The sequence below is a fragment of the Symphalangus syndactylus genome, chromosome 8 (assembly GCF_028878055.3).
Source record: "Symphalangus syndactylus isolate Jambi chromosome 8, NHGRI_mSymSyn1-v2.1_pri, whole genome shotgun sequence".
Lineage (NCBI taxonomy): Eukaryota > Metazoa > Chordata > Mammalia > Primates > Hylobatidae > Symphalangus > Symphalangus syndactylus.
The window spans coordinates 101,617,831-101,643,184 of NC_072430.2; the positions used below are offsets into that span (position 1 = coordinate 101,617,831).

At 42.9% G+C, this 25,354-nt stretch overlaps 1 protein-coding gene across 3 annotated transcripts; it reads left to right on the top strand.

Annotated features, from left to right (window-relative positions):
* Nucleotides 1-2,830: 2,830 nt before the first annotated feature.
* On the top strand, nucleotides 2,831-25,004 carry COQ10B (coenzyme Q10B). 3 transcript variants are annotated; one of them, XM_055290121.2, is made up of 5 exons: nucleotides 2,831-3,256; nucleotides 10,017-10,166; nucleotides 12,633-12,825; nucleotides 19,859-19,960; nucleotides 23,452-25,004. In XM_055290121.2, the coding sequence occupies exons 1-5, from the start codon at nucleotides 3,153-3,155 to the stop codon at nucleotides 23,617-23,619; spliced, it is 717 nt and encodes a 238-aa protein (XP_055146096.1). In that variant the 5' UTR covers nucleotides 2,831-3,152; the 3' UTR covers nucleotides 23,620-25,004. The 3 variants fall into 3 exon arrangements, with proteins under 3 accessions (XP_055146096.1, XP_055146099.1, XP_055146098.1); XM_055290123.2 differs by lacking the exon at nucleotides 2,831-3,256 and adding an exon at nucleotides 3,302-3,639; XM_055290124.2 differs by lacking the exon at nucleotides 10,017-10,166 and having other exon boundaries at nucleotides 2,965-3,256.
* Nucleotides 25,005-25,354: the final 350 nt, after the last annotated feature.

A 25,354-nucleotide genomic window follows, 5' to 3' on the forward strand; every position in this document is an offset into this window, starting at 1 on the left:
GAAGAAACTGGGCAACTTGTCTTATAGAATTTTCCACATTCTGGAGTTGGCAGATAGTGTCCCCTTGGTGTCATTTAACATGTTCTTTTCTTTTTGGTTTGAGTCAGGGTCTCTCTGTGTCACCCAGGCTGGAATGCAGTGGAATGATCACAGCTCATTGCAATCTCAAACTTCTGGGATCCAGTGATCCTCTTGCCTCAGCCTCCCCAGTAGCTGGGACTACAGGCGTGTACCACCATGCCCAGCTAATTTTTAAATTTATTTTTGTGGAGATGGGGTCTCACCATGTTGCCAAGGCTGGTCTCAAACTCCTGGCCTCAAGTGACCCTCCTGACTCAGCATCCCAAAGTGTTGGGATTTCAGGCATGAGCTACTGTCCCTGGCCTGAAAATGTGCTTTAAAGAAGACCTTATTGGAATACTGGAAATATTTAAGATTTAAAGAAGAGCAAGTGAGAGGTGACAACGTGCTGGCAGCCCTTGCTTGCTCTTGGCGCCTCCTCATCCTCGGCATCTGCTCTGGCCACAGTCGAGGAGCCCTTCAGCCTGCCACTGCGCTATGAGGGCCCCTCCCTGGGGCTAGCCAAGGCAGGAGCCAGCTCCCTCTGCTCGCCAGGAGGTGTGGAGGGAGAGGCGCGGGTGGGAGCCAGGGCTGTGCGTGGCACTCACGGGCTGGCGTGGGTTCTGGGTGGGCATGGGGTCGGCGGGCCCACACTTGGCGCAGCCAGCCAGCACCTTCTGGGCTTGATCCGGGGACGAGCTCCCTCTGGGCTGCCAGAATGCCTAGGCTGGGTGCTGCAGAGACCCTGGGGAGTGCCAGTGAGAGGTGAAGCCTGCTGGGCTTCTGGGATGGGTGGGGACTTGGAGAACTTTTCTGTCTAGCTAAAGGTTTGTAAACGCACCAATCAGCACTTTGTGTCTAGCTAAAGGATTGTAAATGACCAATCAGCACTCTGTGTCTAGGTCAAGGTTTGTAAATGCACCACTCAGCACCCTGTGAAAACGGACCAATCAGCTCTCTGTAAAATGGACCAATCAGCAGGATGTGGGTGGGGTCCGATAACGGAATAAAAGCAGGCTGCCTGAACCAGCAGTGGCAACTCTCTGGGGTCACCTTCCACTTTGTGGAAGCTTTGTTCTTTTGCTCTTCTCAATAAATCTTGCTGCTGCTCACTCATTGGGTCTGTGCCGCCTTTAAAACCTGTAACGGTCACCGCGAAGGTCTGCAGCTTCACTCCTGAAGCCTGCGAGACCGCGAACCCACCGGGAGGGACAAGCAACTCCAGATGCGCTGCCTTTAAGAGCTGTAATGCCGCAGAGGTCTGCAGCTTCACTCCTGAAGTCACTGAGACTACGAACCCACTAGAAGGAAGAAACATGTCTGAACATCAGAAGGAACGAACTTGGGACACACCATCTTTAAAAACTGTAACACTCACGGTGAGGATCCGTGGCTTCATTCTTGAAGTCAGCAAGACCAAGAACCCACCAATTCCGGACACACAAGGATTGTGTATTTAAAAGTAGTTGATACAGAATTGTCCATGCAGCTACAGAACCACCTCAATCTACAAGTACATCATGTGTTGTACTGCAAAATGTTTGACAAACCTTGTAGCTGATGATTTCAATTTACTCCACAAAGTATCTAGTAAGGGGTGACTGCAATGAACCAAGCAAGAGGAGAAAATAATCATAGACACAACAGCTGGAATATTGCTTTAAATGTAAATCAGATCAAGTAACTATTCTGCACTCAAACTCTAGTGGCTTTCCTTCACGCTTAGAATACAATAAAAAATTAGTAGCGTACTATGGCTTCCGTGGCACTAAGCTCTGCCTACCTCTCTGACCTTATTTCCTACCACTTTCCTCCTCTTACTGTGCTCCAAACTCCTTGCTCTTCCTAAAGTACGCCAAGATTGTTCCTGCCTGGGGCCTCTGCACTTGCTGTTCCATACACCTGAAAGTCATTTTCTCCCAAGTAATCAGAGTTCACTTCATTTTAGGCCTTTGTTCAGTGTCGTCCTCTCAGAGCCCCTCCTAACCACCCTATATAAAACAGCACCCTACCATATTCCTCCCTCTTCATCTCCTTACCCTGCTTTCCTGTTTAGTCTACGGGACATATAACAAGCAGCCACTGTACTATATACTAATTGGTTTCTTTTCCCCACTAGGATAAGCTCTGTGACAGTGAAAACTTTTGCTCACTTCTCCAGCATCTAGTAGATGCCACGCAAATATCTGACTACATTTAATCAACAATCTCATTTACTGTTCCCAAACTATATTAAATAGGTAGTGTTGTCATCCTCACTTTACAGTTTGCAGGAAAACTATTGGCGCACAAACCTTAAGTAAAGACCTGAGAACAAACTGAGGGAACAAGAAGTCTGGACTTGATGACTTGATCACCGAAACAAGTAAATCAAAGCGAAGTCGTCTGATTAGTATGGAATAAGGAAAACCCAAACCATACGAGAACACCAATTAAAATGTGGGACACGCAGGAAGAAGGCAGACGGAACTGCTCCTGGATAACTGAGTCTTTCCTAATGACAGGACCTTATGTTGCCCTCACAATTACCCCGTAAGGTAGGCAAGGCAGGCATTCTATTAGACAATCATTAACAAGCAGGACGCTGACAGCCAGGCTTTGCAGCCAGGAGTGGTGGCCTGTCTGACTCCGCACTCACGGGTTTGGACAGTTACATAATTAACACTCAAACCCTGGGGCTTCCCGCAGCCCCCGGGCGGGGCTCACGTGACTGGCCTCCCGGAAGCGGACCCCAGGAGAACCAGGCGGTTGGTTAATCCAGGAACAGTTCCTGCGCGGGGCGTGGACTGAGCAGTCACTGAGTATTACGCAAATTGCGCGAGCGCACGGGAAAAGCGATTGGTCGGTCAGGAGAGAAGGGTGTGTCCTGGCGGGCCCGCGCTCCTCCGATTGGCCGACAGGCTGACGGGAACGTTTACAGTCCGCGTGTGTCAGCGACTTGCAACCCGGAAGGGAAGAAGGGGCGTGTCAGGCTGCGCAGGGGGCCAGTCCATTGGCTGGAAGAGACCGGAGCCGGGCTGCGGGCCCGACCAGAGGAGGGCGGTGCTGAAGGGCTGGTCCGGGAGGTGACGACCGGCTTCGGAGAGTCTACCATGGCAGCTCGGACTGGTCACACGGCCTTGAGAAGGGTAGTCTCGGGATGCCGTCCGAAGTCGGCGACAGCGGCCGGGGCGCAGGCGCCCGTGCGGAATGGCAGGTAATCAACAGCGGGGGCGCTGGGACGAGAGTAGTTTTCGATTTTGGCTGCCGAGTTGGGGGACCGGAAGGATTTGGGGGTGAGGCAGAGCCGGACTCGGTGCATTTCCGTGTCTTTAGAGGAGAAGGCTTTTTTGCGTTTGGCATATGAGGGACTCAAGAGCGGCGCGCATCACCTTGGGCCCAAGGCTGTGTTCGTGGCTCGTTTCCCTCGTGAGAGGCGGTGAATCATCGGCGAAGCGACTTTGGAAGCAATTTGGCCATTGGTGCCTTGGGGCTCTTCCGGTCTCCTCCCCTATGGCTTGTTGCTAGTGCTGTTGGAAAGTTTTAACTTTGCGCGGAAGGGTTGCCGGCTGCTGGCTGTATGGGAATTTGTGTTTGGCGGTGAGCCCCTTTCTCCGGTTCCTTCTACCTGCCAGATGGTCAGATGGTTTTTCCCAATTTCTGAAAGAGTGCTTTGCCCTCGCCGTTTGGTGTTTACAAAACTAAATGTAGCCAACATAAGGGACCTGGATTTTTTCACTTTGCTCCAACTTACAGATCCTGTAACCTTGAAGCATAGTCTGCTTTCGATTTTCCTGGTTGGTTTATTTTTTGGTAGGTGGGGGTGGAGATGGAGGTCGGGACATGGATACCATACTTGTACGACTTAGTTTCCTTTTACTAATAACATTGTAATATTCTTGAAAATTAAAGTTAGTGTGTTTAAAATGAATTCAGGTGTACAAAATATGAGGTGGGGAGAGAAAACACAAATCTGGTTGAGCCCCAAGACATTTAGATTAAATGAAGATCCAACCCTACTGGAAACAAGGGAATTTTTTTTAAAAAAAGGATTAAATGAAGAATTTTTAAAAACACCAACAACCTTACCAAATCCAAATCCCTTTAGACAAATGTTGGATGAGACAAAATCATAAAATTACTCCTGCTTTAGGAAATAACCTCAAAAAGTAGTTTCAAGCAGAATAACGCCATCATACTTGAGATCTGTTTGTATTACTCTTATAAAATGTTGTCTTGCAAATAACATTTACTTTTGAGAAAAATACAGTTGCTTTAGTGATCAAATTGAGGCTTCAGTTCCAAGATAAATACTGTTTACGATAATGAGGGCGGCAGTTTGAGTTCATTTCCGATGTTAAGCATCAGATTCTGACCTTTATTATACTTAAGTATATGAGAGAGTAGTACTGGAAGGCGAGTGACAAAAAAGCAGTTCTCCATGTGGTCCAGTGGTCCAGTATTCATTTCATGGTTTAACTGTATATATGAATGTGTGTCTCTTCATATCGTAGTTTAAGACATAGTATTCCTGGCAGTGCATGAAAATAGATGTGCTGTCCAGGGCACTGTAACTATAGCATGCAAATTGATCAGAAAATGTCCTGTTAGTTTGCTTTAAACACAGGTGTTTTCCTTAGGATTGTAATCAGATTGTGTAAGGGTATTTTTTTTGGGTAGGCTGGGAGGCAATACATGAACCTGGTACAAAGGTTCATGTATTGCCTCCCAGTAAATACATGAACCTTTATATATAGTAAAAAGTCAACCAGATACCCAATTCACCTCTTTAGAAGCAAAGGTCTCATCTTTTTTCAAGTAAAGGTTTCAGCACTGTTCACAGTAGTTAAGATACAGAATCAACGTAGGTGTCCAACAGCAGCTGAATGGGACTGGGTGCAGTGGCTTATGCCTGTAATTCCAACACTTTGGGAGGCTGAGGTGAGAGGATTGCCTGAGCTCATGAAACCAGCATGGACAACATGGCAAAACCTTGTCTCTACCAAAAAAAAAGAAAAAAAAAGTGTGTGTGTGTATACACATACACATATATAGAAAAATTAGCTGGCTGTGTGGTAGTGCAAGCTTGTGGTTCCAGCTGCTCAGGAGGCTGAGATGGGAGGATCACTTGAACCCAGGAGGTTGAGGCTGCAGTGAGCCTTGTTTGGGCCACTGCACTCATTCCTGGGCAACAGAACCAGACCCTGTCTCAAAAAATAAACAAGGCCGAACACAGTGACTCACGCCTGTAATCCCAACACTTTGGGAGGCTGAGGCAGGAGGATCACTTGAAATCAGGAGTTTGAGACCAGCCTGGGCAACATAGCAAGATCTCGTTTCTACAAATAAGTAAAAAATTGGCAGGGCTTGGTGGCACATGCCTGTGGTGCCAGCTAATTGCGACCTGGGGTGGGAGAATCACCTGAGCCCAGGCAGTGGAGGCTGCGGTGTGTCATGACTATGCCACTGCCCTCCAGCCTGGGTGATGGAGTGAGACCCTGACTCAAACACAACAACAACAATAAAATAGAAGAATGGATGAAGAAAATGTGGTGTATGTGTTAATACACAATGGGAATACTATTCAGCCATAAAAAAAGAATGAAATCCTGTCATTTGCAGCAACATGGATGGACTTGGAGGACATTATGTTAAGTGAAATAAGCCAGGAACAGAAAGTTACACATGACGAGTTCTCTCTCATATGTGGAAGCTAAAAGTAGTTGATCTTGGCTAGGCACAGTGGCTTACGCCTTGTAATCCCAGCACTTTGGGAGGCCAAGGTGGGCAGATCACAAGATCAAGAGATCGAGACCATCCTGGCCAACATGGTGAAACCCTATCTCTACTAAAAATACAAAAATTAGCTGGGTGTGGTGGCGGGCGCCTGTAGTGCCAGCTACTTGGGAGGCTGAGGCAGGAGAATCACTTAAACCAGAAGGCAGAGGTTGCGGTGAGCTGAGATAGCACCGCTGCGCTCTAGCCTGGCGACAGAGCGAGACTCCATCTCAAAAAAAAAAAAAAAGTTAATCTTGCTGGGCGCAGTGGCTCACACCTGTAATCCCAGCACTTTGGGAGGCTGAGGCAGGCGGATCACAAGGTCAGGAGATCGAGACCATCCTGGCTACACAGTGAAACCCCATCTCTACTAAAAATACAAAAAAATTAGCAGGGCGTGGTGGCAGGCGCCTGTAGTCCCAGCTACTCGGGAGGCTGAGGCAGGAGACTGGCGTGAACCCGGGAGGCAGAGCTTGCAGTGAGCCTAGATCACACCACTGCACTTGAGCCTGGGCGACAGAGCGAGACTCCATCTCAAAAAAATAAATAAAAAATAAATTTAAAAAAAAGTTGATCTTAGAACAGAGAATACTAAAGGTTGGGAAAGCTGGGAGAAAGGAAGGGATAGGGAGATTTGTTGAAGGATACAAAATTAATGCTAGATAGGAGGAATACGTTTCTAATGGTCTATACCTGCGATTCCCAACCTTTTTGGCACCAGAGACCAGTTTTGTGGAAGACAGTTTCTCCAGAAATGGGGGTGGCGGTGGGGGGGATAGTTTCGGGATGAAACTGTTTCACCTCAGATCATCAGGCATTAGTTAGATTCTCATAAGGAGCAAACAACCTAGATTCCTCGCATGTGCAGTTCACAATAGAGTTCCGGCTCCTGTGAGAATCTGATGCCACTGCTGATCTGACAGGAGGCGGAACTCAGGCGGTAATACTCACCTCCTGCTGTGCAGCCTGGTTCCTAACAGGCCACGGACAGGTACCAGTCCATGGCCTGGGCATTGGGGACCCGTCTTCTATACCACTGTAGGATGACTATAGTTAGCAATAATATATAGTTTCAAATAGGTAGAAGGAGTATACTGAATGTTCCAAATAAATGATGAATGTTTGAGATGATGGATGTGTTAATTACCCTGATGTGATCACTGTACATTGTATGTATCGAAACATAGAATTATGCTCTTACCACTATTTTAAAATCAACTACTACTTGTGATGTCCCAGAAAATTTAGAATTCACAAAGCCACCTTGCTTTTTTATATTTTCACTCATAAAGTGTTATTTATAGCTGAATACATAAGAATCTTAAAAATCTTAAAAGTTTCTAATAAGTTTACCCATATACCGTTTATGTTTCTTTTCAATTACATTTTTTTTTTTTTTGAGACGGGGAGTCTTGCTCTGTTGCCCAGGCTGTAGTGCAGTGGCGCCGTCTCGGCTCACTGCAACCTCTGCGTCCCAGGTTCAAGCATTTCCCCTGCCTCAACCTCCCGAGTAGCTGGGATTACAGGCACGTGCCACCACACCCGGCTAATTTTTGTATTTTTAGTAAAGGCAGGGTTTCACCATGTTGGCCAGGCTGGTCTCGAACTCCTGACCTCAGTTGATCTGCCTGCCTCAGCCTCCCAAAGTGCTGAGATTACAGGCGTGAGCCACTGCACCTGGCCTCCATTACATTTTAACAGATAGTCATGTAGTATTTACCTTAAGCAAATTCACTGACCTCTATTTCATTTTCTCTGTAATAAGCATGTTCAATTTTTATAAACAGCTCTAAAGTTCTTTATTATATTATAGAGCCCAAATTTGTCTCTTTCTAATTGGGGTTGTGTTTTATACTTTGGGGTCATATTTTCTTTTTCTTTTTTTTTTTTTCTTCTTTTGAGACGGAGAGTCACTGTCGCCCAGGCTGGAGTGCAGTGGCATGATCCACTCCATTTACATATACATGTATGTACATATGTATATGTATTCACATATATAAATAAATGGAATGAGGTATTAAATGCTACTAATGCCTATGTGTATTTGTATATACATATACATGCACACACACAGTTATTATGTAAGTACATACTTCTTTTCTCTCTTTGCACCGCTAACTCCTTGTCCACTATGTCTCAGCTAAAATCTTTTAAGGGATTCCTAGGTCACCCTGTCTAAAGGAGATCCTAATTACACCTCCCTCTTCCCTGCATCTCTTCTTCAGCACTTTTTTGAATCAATCATAAGGCTTAATGTTTGTTCTATTCATAAGGCTGTTATTATGTAAGTACATACTTCTTTTCTCTCTTTGCACGGCTAACTACTTGTCCAGTATGTCTCAGCTAAAATCTTTTAAGGGATTCCTAGGTCACCCTGTCTAAAGGAGGTCCTAATTACACCTCCCTCTTCCCTGCATCTCTTCTTCAGCACTTTTTTGAATCAATCATAAGGCTTATGTTTGTTCTATTCATAAGGCTGTTTGTTCTATTCACCATTATATCCTTAGTACTTAGCACAGTCTTAACTTAGAATAGGAGCTCAGTAAATATGTGGATAATTTAAATTGAATTATCCTGGCCAGCAATGACTAGTAGTGTCAAATAGACAAATAGTTATGTAATAATCTTTTTTCTTTTCTCTTTTTTTTTTTTTTTTTTGAGACGGAGTCTTGCGCTGTCGCCCAGGCTGGAGTGTGGTTGCACAATTTCGGCTTACTGCAACCTCCGTCTCCCGGGTTCAAGCGATTCTCCTGCCTCAGCCTCCCGAGTAGCTGGGACTACAGGTGCCTGCCACCATACTCAGCTAATTTTTTGTATTTTTAGTAGAGACGGGGTTTCACCATGTTAGCCAGGCTGATCTTGAATTCTTTTTTTTTTTTTTTTTTTTTTTGAGACGGAGTCTCGCTCTGTCGCCCAGGCTGGAGTGCAGTGGCGCAATCTCGGCTCACTGCAAGCTCCGCCTCCCGGGTTCACGCCATTCTCCTGCCTCAGCCTCTCCAAGTAGCTGGGACTACAGGCGCCCGCCACCACGCCCGGCTAATTTTTTTGTATTTTTAGTAGAGACGGGGTTTCACCGTGGTCTCGATCTCCTGACCTCGTGATCCGCCCGCCTCGGCCTCCCAACGTGCTGGGATTACAAGCGTGAGCCACCGCGCCCGGCTTGAATTCTTGACCTCATGATCCATCCGCCTCAGCCTCCCAAAGTGCTGGGATTACAGGCATGAGCCACCTCACCCAGCCAGTTTTGTAATAATCTTATTAAGGAAAGTTGAAAATATTTAGGTGAACAAGCATATAGCAGACATTTGTACATAGAAGTACCTCGAACAATAACTTTCCAGTTGACATATTTTTACCTATATGCATTGAAATGGAGACTGCGAGGTAAAGAAGAACGCAGCAACAGTTGGTTTTTATTTGTTTTGTTTTTGCTTTTGTTGAGACAGAGTCTCGCCCTGTCACCCAGGCTGCAGTGCCGTGGTGTGTTCATAGCTCATTGCAACCTCGAAGTGCTGTATTCAAGCAATCCTGCTGCCTCAGGTTCCTGAGTAACGGGAACTACAGGCACATGCCACCATGGCTGGCTAATTTTTAAATTTTTGTGTAGAGACAGGGTCGCTATGTTGCCCAGGCTGGTCACAAACTCCTGGCCTCAAGGGATTCTCAAGCATCAGCCTCCCAAAGCACTGGGATTACAGGTTTGAGCCACCATGCTTGGCATCAGTACTGACCATCTGGTAGGTGGTCCTACCAGATCTCTGCCAAGAGATTTGAGACCTAATTTTAAGTCTCATTGGAGTGGATCAAGAATTAAGAAACACCTGTGGATCCAGCTGGGAAAACAACGTGGGTAGACAACACAAATCAGAAAATAGATTTGTGTATCCAGCAAAGCTTATGGTAAGAGTACGTTGTAACACGTGACTACAGAGTGAAAGCCAGCTTTCTGGGAGAGATACCTTTTATGCCAGAAGCTTCTAACCTAACTAAGCTGTTATTTTTGTTTTTTTGTTTTTTGTTTTTTTACAGTGTTTAAGAAGCTGTGCTTTTTCTGTGCCTGTGTGTGTGTATTCTTTCAGGAACATTCTGAAGTTGTGCAGAGCCTTCCAAAGTGTGATAATTACTTTATAGTCTCTATAATTTGTGCTTCCTCTTAATTTTTACCGTCACTCTAAATGAGGTGATTTTTGTCTTTTCAGATATTTAGCTTCCTGTGGTATACTGATGAGCAGAACTCTTCCACTACATACCTCAATTTTGCCTAAGGAGATATGTGCACGAACTTTCTTCAAAATCACTGCACCATTAATAAACAAAAGGAAAGAATATTCAGAGAGAAGAATTTTAGGGTTTGTATATAATAAGAATTCTACTAAAAGAGCATGTTCACAATTTTCCGTGGGGTATCGTGTCGTGCCTCTTTCTCTCTGGATTATCTTCTTACAGACTAAGCTCTCTTTTTTCTAGGTTGGCGTTTTTCTTTTTTTTTTTTCCTTTCTTTTGAGATGGAGTCTCACACTTGAGTGCAGTGGTGCAATCTTGGCTCACTGCAACCTTCGTCTCCCAGATTCAAGCGATTCTCCTGCCTCAGCCTCCTGACTGGCAGGCGCATGCCACCATGCCTGGCTAATTTTTGTATTTTTAGTAGAAACAGGGTTTCACTATGTTGGCCAGGCTGGTCTCAACCTCCTGACCTCATGATCCACCTGCCTTGGCCTCCCAAAGTGCTGGGATTACAGGCATGAGCCACTGCTCCTGACCTAGGTTGGCCTTTTTCATAGCTATTGCTATTTTATAAATATTTGTTGAATGAATATAATTATATGGTAACTCTTTAGTATAGACTTATATCTTTGACATGTAAAGAAAATTATTTATGACCTACATTTTTTGTACATTGTTCTTTTCTATATTAGCAACATTACTGATACATTGGGCTATATGTTTACATAGCTTCCTCATGTATAGATATACATAGATAAGTACATACATACTAAGGCTCCTCATCTAGAGCCTTTGGTAAAAATTTTCTGTAAAGGGACAGATAGTAACTATATTACGTTTTGTGGGCCATAGGGACTGCTCAGCTCCTTCATTATAGTCCAAAGGCAGACATAGATAGTATGTAAATAAATGGGTGTGGCCACATTCCAGTAAAACTTTGTTTACAAAAACAGGTGATGGGCCACGTGTGGCCCCTGATCTAGGGGTAAATAGAGCAGATGTAAAGGGGTTTCACCATGTTGGTCAGGCTGGTCTTGAACTCCTGACCTCGTAATCCACCTGCCTTGGCCTCCCAAAGTGCTAGGATTAAAGGTGTGAGCCACACCTTTCTCTATCCTCTCACCTTTACCTTTCTCTATCCTCTCACCACTTTAATTTTTTTCCTTCCTTCTTCCCCACCATTCCTTCTTTAATTCAAAAAACTATATATTTAGTAAACAAATTTACTCTTCCCCCAATAATAGATTGGGTAAATAGAGCAGTTGTACTGTAAAGACACTACAGTTCTGCTAAACTGGAAATACACCATCCCTCCATAGGGGAATTTCTACAAATGGCTCTTAATTCCCAACTGGCCGTGAAGCTTTGTGAAAGTGCATTTCGTTAATTTTACTCATTTGCTTTTGTTCTCCCTATTTTTCTGTAGTAAAAGACTTAACAGCATTGTTCACTAAGTTCACCTTTATTACTAGCTAGTCTCTGTATTAGTTAAGGTGATGCTAACAGCCATATAGATAACACCTAAGAGTTTATTTTTTTTTCTCATGTAGAGTTCAGATGGGTGTGCCATCTACTGTAGTCCAAGTAGTGACTCAGAAACCCAGGCTACATCCAACTTTTGACCTCTGTAATTACTTAGTCTTCAGAATGTTAATCACATTGGTCTGAAGGTGACACAACAGAGAGAGAGAGAGAGAGAGAGAGAGAGATGGTGGTGTACAGGATCTCCCTCTGTAGCCCAGGCTGTGGCATGATCTTCGCTCACTGCAACCTCTGTCTCCTGGGTTCAAGCAAATCTCATGTCTCAGCCTCCCAAGTAGCTGGAATTACAAGCATGTGCCACCACACCTGGCTAATTTTTGTATTTTTAGTAGAGACGGGGTTTTACCATGTCGGCCAGGCTGGTCTCAAACTCCTGACCTCAGGTGATCTACCCACCTCAGCTTCCCTAAGTGCTGAGATTACAGGCCACCACACCTGGCCATACTCTCAATTTTTAAACGCTGGCTACTAAAAGTTTAAAAACTACCTCTTTAGGCCGGGCGCGGTGGCTCATGCCTGTAATCCCAGCACTTTGGGAGGCCGAGGCGGGCGGATCACCAGGTCAGGAGATCAAGACCGTCCTGGCTAACACAGTGAAACCCCGTCTCTATTAAAAGTACAAAAAATTAGCTGACCGTGGTGGCACGTGCCTGTAGTCCCAACTACTCCGGAGGCTGAGGCAGGAGAATTGCTTGAACCCGGGAGGCGGAGGTTGCAGTGAGCCGAGATCGTACCACTGCACTCTAGCCTGGGTAACAGAATGAGACTCCGTCTCAAAAAAAAAAAAAAAAAAAAATTACCTCTTTATATCAGATTCAACCTGTGAGATGCCAAATTGTGATCTCTGCCATACCATCTATGTATTTATTTGGAGACCTTTTATTTTCTATGTTGCTTTGAGATCATTGATTCCAGAATGTGGTTTAACATATGTGCTGAATGATTTATTTATCATACACAGTAAGTTTTATACATGTTCACTTTAAAGTATGCATATATTATATAACTAGATGGAGTTAACACCTCTTTTTTATTTTTATTTTTTAAAGATATTCAATGCAGGAAATGTATGATGTAGTATCGGGAGTGGAGGATTACAAGCATTTTGTTCCTTGGTGCAAAAAATCAGATGTTATATCAAAGAGATCTGGGTATTGTAAAACAAGATTAGAAATTGGATTTCCACCTGTGTTGGAGCGCTATACATCAGTAGTAACCTTGGTGAAACCTCATTTAGTAAAGGTAACGGTTTTGTTTTTTGTTGTTTTTAAATATTCTTCCATATATTAACTTTGTCAAATGAGTTAAAATGTAATAGCCTAAAAAAACTTATTTAACCTAACAGGAGGAGGGTAAAAAATTTATTATATCTCCTGTGTTACTTTATACAGTGTTAGCATTATTCTTTCCAAATAGAAGTTTGAATATAATATGGGAATGGGAAACTTTTCCCTTTTTTTTTCCGTTGTATTGAGGACTACTGACTGACCCACAGGATAGATCACTTGCGCCACCCAAGTGTGAAATGTTTTAATTTAATTTTTCAACTGTTTTAAAATACGAATTAAATACTTTATTATTGGGGGAAGAGTAAATTTGTTTACTAAATATATAGTTTTTTAAATTAAAGAAGGAATGGTGGGGAAGAAGGAAGGAAAAAAATTAAAGTGGTGAGAGGATAAAGAAAGGTAGAAAAGATATAGGCATGGCGCTGTGGCCCACGCCTTTAATCCCAGCACTTTGGGAGGCCAAGGCGGGTGGATTACGAGGTCAGGAGTTCAAGACCAGCCTGACCAACATGGTGAAACCTCATCTCTACTAAAAATACAAAAATTAGCTGGGCGTAGTGGTGCATGCCTGTAATCCCAGCTACTCAGGAGGCTGAGGCAGGAGAATCACTTGAACCTGGAGGCAGAGGTTGCAGCGGTGCTGAGATAGTGCCACTGCACTTCAGCCTGGGCAACAGAGTGAGTCCGTGTCTCAAAAAAAATTAAATAAAAATGAGAAGAAAAAATATAAAAATATTGGGGGGCGCAGTGGCTCACGCCCGTAATCCCAGCACTTTGGGAGGCTGAGGTGGGTGGGTCACCTGAGGTCAGGAGTTTGAGACTAGCCTGGCCAACATGGTGAAACCCCATCTCTACTAAAAATACAAAAAAATTAGCCGACGTGGTGGTAAGCACCTGTAATTTCAGCTACTCAAGAGGCTGAGGCAGGAGAATCACTTGAACCCAGGAGGCAGAGGTTGCAGTGAGCTGAGATCGTGCCAGTGCACTCCAGCCTGGGCAACAAGAATGAAACTCTGTCTCAAAAAAAAAAAAAAAAAAAAAAAAAGTATATATAAACATTGTTGAGATTATCCTGCCAAGTACCAGGTACTGAAATGCCAACTACTCTTACATTATATTCATCATCTTATGCTTGTCAGAGGAGGACACACATGTAGAAAAGGGTACCAACCTTAAAAACAAAAAGGCAGAATTCCATGGGATAATGCATATTTCTTTTGCATTCCCATTTTGGAGTGGCCAAAGATTTTTAAAACTGAGCTATTTTTTGCCCACAGGATTTAATATGATATCATTTCTTGGTAAGTGACCAGAGCCAAATACCTTAGTCAGCTCTTTGTTAGGCATTGAAGGGGGTGCAGCGCTCAGATGTGCTCTTTCTGGTGCAGCTAGAAAGAAAGAGAACATTGTCACTGTTCAGTGAAGCTAAGACCCTATCTGCCCTATTCTTACTCTTAAAACTTTAATTCCACTTAAAATGCTGTGGACTAGGATTTTGCTATTATTACAAATGTTTTCACCTGCTTACCTCATTGTTTTAGAGTTTTTAAACTACTGTCTCTCATAATAGCTAACATTTATTGAGCCCATTTTACTGCTTTACTTGAATTACTAAAATTTTCACAAAAGCCCTTTGAGGTTCAAGAGTTATTATTTATTTTAGAGTTGAGCAAAGTGAGGCTTAGAAGAGATAGAAAACTTGCCCAAGGTCACAGAGCCAAGACTCCAGCTGTCTGACACCAGTGAATATTTCTATAATCTTAATTTTTTTTTTCTATTTCCTGAGCTCAGTTTACCATTCAGTCCCTTAGAACTTAAATCTTTTTTTTTTTTTTTTTTTGAGATGGAGTCTCACTCTGTTGCCCATGCTGGAGTGCAGTGGCACTTCCAGTGGTGCCATCTCGGCTCACTGCAAGCTCCGCCTCCTGGGTTCACACCATTCTCCTGCCTCAGCCTCCCGAGTAGCTGGGACTACAGGCTCCCACTGCCAAGCCTGGCTAATTTTTTGTATTTTTAGTAGAGACACGGTTTCACCGTGTTAACCAGGATGGTCTCGATCTCCTGACCTCATGGTCTGCCCGCCTCAGCCTCCCAAAGTGCTGGGATTACAGGCGTGAATCACCGCGCCCATCCACAACTTAAATCTTAGTATATATATTATGCTGCTTCTAACTAAAAGAACTCTAAATAAATCTCATTTCTTCCTCACTCTCTACCTTTCTTCTCTTCCCTGCCGCCTTTTTTTTTTCCTTTGAGACGGAGTCTTGCTCTGTTGTCCAGGTTGCAGTACAGTAGCACGAGCACAGCTCACTGCAACCTCTGCCTCCCGGATTCAAGTGATTCTCCTGCCCCAGCCTCCCAAGTAGCTGGGATTATAGGCGTGTGCCACCACGCTTGGCTAATTTTTTTGTATTTTTAGTAGAGACGGGGTTTCTCCATATTGGCCACACTGGTCTTGAACTCCTGACCTCAGGTGATCTGTCTACCTTGGCCTCCCAAAGTGCTGGGATTACAGCCATGAGCCACCAGGCCCAGCCTCTCTTTCCTGCCTTCTTAAAACCTACAGGATAAGATAGGTTTGGTAGCATGCACCTGTAATCCCAGCTACTCAGGAGGCTGAAGCAGAAGGATTGCTTGAGCCTGGGAGTTTGAGGTTGTAATGTACAGTGATCATGCCTGTGAATAGCTACTGCATTCCAGCCTGGGCAACATAGCAAGTAAGACTCCATCTCTAAGAAACAAACAAACAGGCTGGATATGGTGGCTAACACCTGTAATCCCAGCACTTCGGGAGGCTGAGGCCGAGATGGCTGGATCACCTTAGGTCAGGAGTTTGAGACCAGCCTGACCAACACGGTGAAACCCCATCTCTACTAAAAATAGAAAACTTAGCCAGGCATGGTGGTGAGTACCTATAATCCCAGCTACTCGGGAGGCTGAGGCAGAAGAATCACTTGAACCCAGGAGGCAGAGGTTGCAGTGAGCCGAGATCGCGCCATTGCACTCCAGCCTGGACAATGAGTGAAATTCCATCTCAAAACAAACAAACAAACACAAAACAAAAACAAAACCACACAGGATAAAGTAAATCTCTTTATCATTGCATTTTGACCCATTTACTTCCCTGCTCCCTCCTCCCACGTAATACTATACTTAATGTTCAGCTAATACCATATGTCTTAAAAGTTCCATGAATGCACAGTACAGCACTATTCCACAGCCGTGTGCCTTTGCATATTGCTTATTCTTCTATCTGTAATGCACTTACCTTCTTGATATTCCTTCAAATTCTGACCATCTGGGGTCATTTTCTCTCTTTCCTTTCATATTGATCAGTAGCACTACCTTGGTGATTCTCCTGTGCTTTCTTCATGCTTTCTCTTATCACTCTGTAATATATTTCTTCAACAGGATTTCTCCTTGACAAGACTGTGGTACTTGAGGGAAGGAGCCCCTGTCTTTTTCATCTCTGTATCCTCAACAGCAATACTATGATGATGGGAGTCATGAGGGCTCCTTACTTATGAAGCTTTCACTACCTGTATTTTTGGATTATTGCAGATTCAGAGACATTCGTAATAATCTTAGAGTAACTTTAAGCACTGCTAAGGGAGGGATAAACTGTATTAGAAAAAAAGTAATCTTCATAATAACCGGCATTAGATGATCATAGCTATCTCAATTTTATGAAGCTTAAGGAGATTAAGAACCTTGGGCAAATTCACACTTGCATGTGTCTGACTCCAAAACTATTTTTTCTTTTTTTTTTCCCACTCTCCTTCCGCCTATTTTTTCATTATAAGTTGCCTCACATAATAATGCTAGTTTGTTTTTTAAAGACGTATTTGAGAATATATGCTCAACTTTCAGTTGTTCCTGGGTTCAGTTTCCAGATTTTTTTTTTTTTTTTTTTTTTTGGAGACTGAGTTTCACTCTTGTTGCCCAGGCTGGAGTGCAATGGCATGATCCTGGCTCACTGCATCTTCCGCCTCCTGGGTTCAAGTGATTCTCCTGCCTCAGCCTCCTGAGTAGCTGGGATTATAGGCACGTGCCACTACACCGAGCTAATTTTTGTATTTTTAGTAGAAACAGGGTTTCTCCATGTTGGTCAGGCTGGTCTTGAACTCCTGACCTCAGGTGATCTGCCCGCCCCGGCATCCCAAAATACTGGGATTACAGGAATGAGCCACCACGCCTGGCCTGAGTTCTGGATTTTATTTATTTATTTATTTAGATGGAGTTTCGCTCTTGTTGCCCAGGTTCTGGATTTGATTGATTGATTAAGATGGAGTTTCACTCTTGTTGCCCGGGTTCTGGATTTGATTGATTAAGATGGAGTTTCGCTCTTGTTGTCCAGGCTGGAGTGCAATGGCGCAATCTCAGCTCAGCACAACCTCTGCCTCCTGGGTTCAAGCGATTCTCCTGCCTCAGCCTCCCGAGTAGCTGGGATTACAGGCATGTGCCACCACGCCCAGCTAATTTTGTATTTTTAGTAGAGATGGGGTTTCTCCCTGTTGGTCAGGCTGGTCTCGAACTCCCGACCTCAGGTGATATGCCCGCCTTGGCCTCCCAAAGTGCTGATATTACAGGCATGAGCCACCATGCTCGGCCAGGTTCTGGATTTTAATACCCAATAGACAACACAGTAAAAATTATTATTTTTTTTTTACCCAATACAGTAAAAATTATTATAAGGGAAGAGCAGAAGCCATGTGACAGTTCTGTGAATTATTAGCTGACCAAAACATGCCTGTCACTTCATATGTCAGTAATTCTAGTCTACACTAATCTTTAATGGCCAGAAGCCCTTGAACATTTTCAGAGAGGCAACAGTTCAATGACTTTTACTGCCTGCTTCATGATACAAACATTTTGTATGGATTACTTTATATAATGGTCTAAATCAGTTCACTCAGAACAGTCAGTAGTAGGTCATCATTATGACAGCTTCTCCTGTTCAGTATCTCTGCTCTTAGAAATGAGGTCTTTGGCAAACTGTTCGTGTCAAAACATAACAGTAAAAATCCATGCATCCTTGGGCTAGATAATTGGAGTGAGTGAAATACTGCCAGATTTTGTATAAAAGTAGTCAGAGGAGGCCGGGTGTGGTGGCTTACACCTGTAATCCCAACACTTTGGGAAGCCAAGGTGGAGGGATCACGAGGTCAGGAGATCGAGACTATCCTGGCTAACATGGTGAAACCCCGTCTCTAGTAAAAATACAAAAAAGAATTAGCCGGGCGTGGTGGTGGGCACCTGTAGTCCCAGCTATTTGGGAGGCTGAGGTAGGAGAATGGCGTGGACCCGGGAGGCGGAGCTTGCAGTGAGCCGAGATCGCGCCACTGCACTCCAGCCTGGGTGACAGAGTGAGACTCCGTCTCAAAAAAAAAAAAAAAAAAAAAGTCAGAGGAAGGTGCTATGTTACAGTGAGTACTCCCAAAACCTGTTTATCCTTTAGTGTTAAATTTCCTGTAAGCTTCTTAAATGATTGTAAAGAAGGGCAGAATGTATTATCCTAAAGTTGGGCAACTGAAATAACAAGATTTTATTATAGACTCTTGATGCTCTTAAAAATTACTTGTGCACTTCAGGAATGCTCTAGATTATTTGTGCGGATGAGGTGGTTCACACCTGCTGTAATCCCAGCACTTTGGGAGGCCAAGGCAGGAGGTTCGCTTGAGCCCAGGAGTTCATTACCAGCCTGGGCAACACAGGGAGAACACAGCTCTACAAAAAATAAAATAATTAGCTGGGCATGGTGTCACACGCCTGTGGTCCCAGCTACTTGGGAGGCTGAGGTGGGAAAAAATGAAAATAAAAATAAAAAGCTGAGCATCTCTCAGGGTCATAACGAGCATAATCAGTCCTAACGATGAACTAGTAACTATGGTTCTGGTTACCATTTTCACATTGCAGATGGCATCTCTTTCATGGATCTCAATAAATTTTTTTTATTTTATTTTATTTTTATTTTTTAGACAGTGTCTCGCTCTGTCACCCAGGCTGGAGTTCAGTGGCGTAATTATAGCTCACTGCTGCCTCAGTCTCCTGGGCTCAAGCAGTCCCCTCACCTCAGCCTCCTGGGTACTTGGGACTACTGGCATGCATTACTACACCTGGCTAATTTTTAAATTTTTTTCGAAGAAACAGGGAATCTCGTTCTGTTGCCCAGGCTGGAGTGCAGTGGCATAATCATAGCTTACTGCAGCCTCGAACTCCTGGGTTCAAGTGATCCCCTAACCTCCCAAAGTGATGGGATTACAGGTATGAGCCACCATATCCAGCCACAATAAGTATTTTTTTAATGATACAAAATAGGAACTACCAAGATGCACTGCACATAGTATGGTTAAGTATTGTGATTGTGTGCATACTGAATATAAAATATACATGTGCATTGAAAAAATCAGAAAGAAATGGATCAGGGCTAAGGGCCAGGACTACACATTTAGGAAAACTAGATAGAGGCCTCTAGGAATAAGGAGCAAAGAGTGAAGGAAAGACTATACGTGATTAATAAGAGAACAGTCTTTGAGTAGGAGATAAATATGTACCAGGTACCTTATTAACATTTCAGCAATCTCATGATATAAAGTAGGTATTATTTTACAGATTAAGGAAATAGGGTATGGGGATTTAACTTGTTCATGGTCACTTACATGTGGCAGAGCTGGAAATAAGCTTCCAAGAAGCTCCCTGTTTTGCTGCTGGAGGAAGGAAAGCTAAGTAGCAAAGCAGGTGTTAGCAATGGAAGAGAAAACAACTGGCAATCTTGGGGATCCCTGCAGGAAAAAAAAAAAAGGCTAATATTGGCAAGACATTACTTCCTAGTACCAAGCTAAAAATTAGATATCTTTATCTCCTGTGGTCTGACCTACAAAAATTATTACTTATGAAAGAAATCAGCCTCAATCATAGTAGATTCTTAGATTATGTCCAGTAGCAAAGGTATTTAACTGTGGTTTTATGTTTTCTGTTTGTTCTAGGCATCTTGTACTGATGGGAGACTTTTCAATCATTTGGAGACTATTTGGCGTTTTAGCCCAGGTCTTCCTGGCTACCCAAGAACTTGTACCTTGGATTTTTCAGTAAGTCTCATAAAGCCCTTGATTTGTTCCACTTATGAGGTAAAATTGGTAAAAAGTAATCATTTTTTAGAACACAGAGGCCATAGTTATATTGAATACCTTTTTTGCATAAAAACTAATGAACATTTCTTTTTTATTCTATTTCTTGCAACCTTGAATATTCCTTCATTCTCTGTTTTTTACAAATCTGTAGATTATAAGACACATGCCAGCTTAATAACAGTTTTGAACTTAATAATAGTTTTAAATCAACACCAAATGAAAGAAGACATTGCATATAAGATGCAGAAACAGGCTGGGTGCAGTAGCCCATGCCTGGAACCCCAGCACTTTGGGAGGCTGAGGCAGGTGGATCACTTGAGACCAGGAGTTTGAGACCAGCCTGGGGAACATAGCAAGACTTTGTCTCTACTAAAAATAAAATTACCGGCTGGGTGGGGTGGCCTCACGCCTGTAATCCTAGCACTTTGGGAGGCTGAGGCGGGCGGATCACCTGAGGTCAGGAGTTCGAGACCAGCCTGACCAATATCATGAAACCCCGTCTTTAGTAAAAATACAAAAATTAGCTGAGTGTGGTGGCATGTGCCTGTAATCCCAGCTACTCGGGAGGCTGAGACAGGAGAATCGCTTGAACCTGGGAGTCAGAGGTTGCAGTGAGCCGAGATCGTGCCATTGCACTCCAGCCTGGGCAACAAGAGCAAAACTGTCTCAAAACAAATAAAAATAAAATTATCCTTGTGTAGTGGTGCCCACCAGTAGTCCTAGCTGCTGAGAAGGCTAACGAGCAGATGACTTGAGTCCAAGGGTTCGAGCTTGCAGTGAACTATGATCACATCACTGCACTCCATCCTGGGCAACAGAGTGAGAACTGTCTCAAAAAATTTAAAAATAAAAGATGCAGAAATAAGATACTAGATTTTTTTCATTTTTTTAAATCTAGAGTCTTGTAACTTTTTTATTTTTTATTTTTGAGATGGGGCCCTACTCTGTCACCCAGGTTGGAGTGCAGTGCTGTGATATTGACTCACTGCAACCTCTGCTTCCCTGGCTCAAGTGATCCTCCCACCTCAGCCTCCCAAGTAGCTGGGACTACAGGAATGCACCACCACACAGGCTTATTTTTTTATTTTATGTAGGGATGGGGTTTTGCCATCTTTCCCATGCTGGTCTCGAAATCCTGGTCTCAGGACATCTGCCTACCTCGGCCTCCCAAAGTGCTGGGATTACAGGCATGAGCCACCGCACCCGGCCTAGTAACTTTCTTTTTCATATAATCGTAGTTATAGAAAACTTAAAGCAATTTGTGGCTTTTTCTTTGCCAACAGGTAATATGGGAGTTGTTCTCTGTACATGCAACTCGGGCATTGAATTTTAAGAAATGGTGGCAATTTTGACTAAATTATCGTGTGCTGTTCTCAGCTGTTGAGTAATTTTCATTACAGCATTATAGACATTAATAGGACAATTGGGGCCAAGCACAGTGGCTCACACCTGTAATCCTAGCACTTTGGGAGGCCGAGGCGGGCAGATCACTTGAGGTCAGGAGTTTGAGACCAGCCTGGCCAACATGGTGAAACCCTATCTCTACTAAAAATACAAAAATTAGCCGGGTGTGGTGGTGCGTGCCTGTAGTCCTAGGTACTTGAGAGGCTGAAGCAGGAGAATCACTTGAACCCAGGAAGCAGACGTTGCAGTGATCTGAGATCGTACCACTGCACTCCAACCTGGGTGACAGAGTGAGACACTGTCTCAAAAAAAAAAAAAAAAGGACAATTGGGAAAATTTGAATAAGATCTATATAAATTTGATAATAGCATTGTTATCTAGTAGTAGTAACTCCCTCTGTTAATTTCCTGATTTTGAGAATTGCAGTATGGTTATTGAAGACATTAAAATAGGGAAATATGAGTAATGGGTACATGGGAATTCTTTGTATTATTTTGTAGTTTTTTTTTTTTTACAAAAATGAAATTATTTCATAATGAAAGGTAAACATTTTAATATTTAGAGGATATTTGGTCCCTAAAACACAGTTCTCAAACCAGTTGTCTTGAATTCTATATGGAACAATGAGAGGGTATAAATAAAGTTCTAAAAGGGTATCCAAGGGAGAGAATACAGTCATGGGTTCTTAGTTTCTGTTTCTGGTTGGGCCAGTAAAGCCTCTTCCTCATCCCTCTTTTCCACTTACCACTAGAGACAGAAACTAAAACCCATGGCTTCAGGCTGTTCAAAGCCTAAAACAAAACAAAACAACAACTACAAAATAAGGTGGATTGGACAAGCTTGTCCAAATCATTGGCTACGTTAAGATTGAACCACGTGGCCGGGCGCAGTGGCTCATGCCTGTAATCCCAACACTTTGCAAGGCCTAGGTGGGTGGATTACCTGAGGTCAGGAGTTTGAGACCAGCCTGGCCAACATGGTGAAACCCCATCTCTACTAAAAATACAAAAAGTAACTGGACGTGGTGGCAGGCGCCTGTGGTCCCAGCTACTCTGGAAGCTGAGTCAGGAGAATCGCTTGAACCTGGAAGGTGGAGGTTGCAGTTGAGCCAAGATTGGGCTATTGCACTCCATCTAGCCTGGGTGACAGAGCAAGGCTCTGTATCAAAAAGAAAGATTAAACCACTTACACCATCTGCCCTGTGGGTTGGGCACACATGTGCATGCACACTTCCAGCCTCCTCTTCCTGCTGGTGCTTCTCAGTGATACCTATGAGAAGGATCACTTTCCTTCCTTATTTCCTTTTGTGGGATAGGATGGATCTAAAAGGGGCACATTAATAAGAAGGCATAGTGATTAATGTATTCAGCAAAGGTTTTTTCCAGTCTTCTCTTACTAAGAAACAGACTTTTTCCCTTGAAATGAGATTTCATTGGCCTTGTTTATGTAAGCTTATTGTGCCAGCAATTGTGCTTGTTGCAGTAAAAGAAGATTCCCTCTTTCGAGGGGTGCTAAAAATCCCACCTACATACATCCACACAATTCTACCTTAGATACCCAGTTCATAGTGTGAACACCACTGTCCTAAGTGGAGATTTAGTTTAAAAAAAATCTTTCTGGCCAGGTACAGTGGCTTATGCCCATAATCCCAACACTTTGGGATGCTGAAGTGGGCAGAATTGCATTAGCCCAGGAGTTTGAGATCAGCCTGGGCAACATGGCAAAACCCCTTCTCTACCAAAAAAAAAAAAAATATATATATATATATATATATATATATGTATATATACACACATACACACACACACACACACACACACACACACACAAATTAGCCATGTGTGGTGGCATGTGCCTGTAATATCAACTACTTGGGAGACAGAGGTAGGAGGATTGCTTGAGCCCAGGAAATTGAGGCTGCAGTGAGCTGCGATTGTGCCACTGCACTCCAGCCTGAGCAACAAAGCGAGAGTCCCTCTCCAGGAAAACCAAAAATAAAGCAAAAAATAATTTTTTCTAAAATAATTTTCAATATTTTCCTACAGATTTCTTTTGAATTTCGATCACTTCTACATTCTCAGCTTGCCACATTGTTTTTTGATGAAGTTGTGAAGCAGATGGTAGCTGCCTTTGAAAGAAGAGCATGTAAGCTGTATGGTCCAGAAACAAATATACCTCGGGAGTTAATGCTTCATGAAGTCCATCACACATAAAGGCAAAAAAGAACTTGGTGCCACCTGCTTCTGACTTTAGTTTGTTCACTTTTAGGAAGTATTTTCATGACATGTTTTCAGAAGCCAGAAAGCATTTGTTAAACGCAGCTTTGGTTATAAACCTGCACCACTGAAAATTTGCACATAGAATATAGACTCACTTGTACGTAGAATTATTTCTTCAATCAAGTATAATTCAAAATAATATGGACATTATCATGTTCTGCATTACAATAATGGGATGTCATCACCATTGCTAGAATACTGGCATGATTCTTCTGAGCAGAAGTTGAAACTATAAATTTAAACCTTTTAATTATCACCTTACCTGAAAGAGGTTAGTTAAGATATTCACACAGTATGTATTATATTAACCATATCACACTTAAGTTATTAAATTCAGACTATTTGTAACTTATTGTTATAGGGCCTGCCATATGGCTTAGGATATTTGAGTAATCATATATTTAAAGTAAAAACTTTGGGCTGGGCGCAGTGGCTCACACCTGTAATCCCAGCACTTTGGGAAGCTGAGGTGGGCAGATCAGTTGAGGTCAGTAGTTCGAGACCAGCCTGGCCAACGTGGCGAAACCCCATCTCTATTAAAAATAAAAAAATTAGCTGGGCATGGTGGCACACACCTGTAATCCCAGTTACTTGGGAGACTGAGGCATAAGAATCGCTTGAACCCGGGAGGCGGAGGTTGCAGTGAGCCAAGATCGCCCTGCCGCACTGCAGCCTGGGCAACAGAGGGAGACTCTGTCTCCAAAAACAAAAACAAAGACTGTTAGTGAAGGTTCCCTGGGACTTTTGATATTTTAAAAATTGTTCTTATGACTAGTAGATAAATTCAGTGCCATAATGAGGCTAGCTCCCAGATAAACAGTATATTTTCTTCTTTTTTTTTTTTTGGTGAGTGGTCCAGAGCTTTAAGCTACTTTTCCAGTAGTTTGCCACTTTCTCCGAGGTAGTTTGGCTGCTCTTTCAATAATGCTAATTGTGTGTCAAATTTTGTCTACAACAGTAGGCAACAGATGAAGATAAGTTGGTTGAATGTCTCCAGCACTATGCATCCCTATTTTCTATTTATTGTGTATACTCACTTTCAGTAATGTGTTTCAAACTGATATTTTTTAAAAAACAAATCAATGTAAGGACTGAAGTTGAAGTAGCAATGTAATAAAGTTAATTTGTTTATTTTTTGTACAGTTAGTTTGGTTATTGAAATCTTCCTATATTGTTTAAATGTGTATTTGCATAGACATAGTAAAGTGTTACAGCATTTCATGTCTTAAAAATATCTATGAAGATATCTAAAATATCTATTTCTATGAAGAAACAGACTTTAACAAATATAAGCAAAATTCAGTTTTCTTTTAACCAGTCATTGATCTCCTGTCCTCCTTTCACTACGTACCAACAACCCTCTGGCATTAAACTTCCAGTGATAGTGCTATTAACTTTGTTTCCTCAGATCAACAAGGGACCTCAGTAATTAGTTCTCTACATAAGTATATATATATGTATATATATTGATTTGTTTAATAAATCTGTTTTGAGCACCTGCTTTTTCTCAGACACTGGGTATAGAGTGATGAAGGATTCATACCAGCCTCTACTCATGAGGAGCCAGGTTGTGCTTTCACACAAGGTAAGCAGTATCTTTCCACTTACAGATGAGGTATTTGCCAAGAGCATAAGTAGTTTGCATATAGTTATATACCTTTATTTATTT

Excerpts from the sequence above, each read along its gene's own strand:
- COQ10B (XM_055290121.2), top strand. The coding sequence starts at position 3,153 with ATGGCAGCTCGGACTGGTCACACGGCCTTGAGAAGGGTAGTCTCGGGA. Across the intron at positions 3,257-10,016 it reads GCGCCCGTGCGGAATGGCAG|ATATTTAGCTTCCTGTGGTA; the intron begins GTAATCAACAGC and ends TTGTCTTTTCAG. Across the intron at positions 10,167-12,632 it reads TCAGAGAGAAGAATTTTAGG|ATATTCAATGCAGGAAATGT; the intron begins GTTTGTATATAA and ends TATTTTTTAAAG.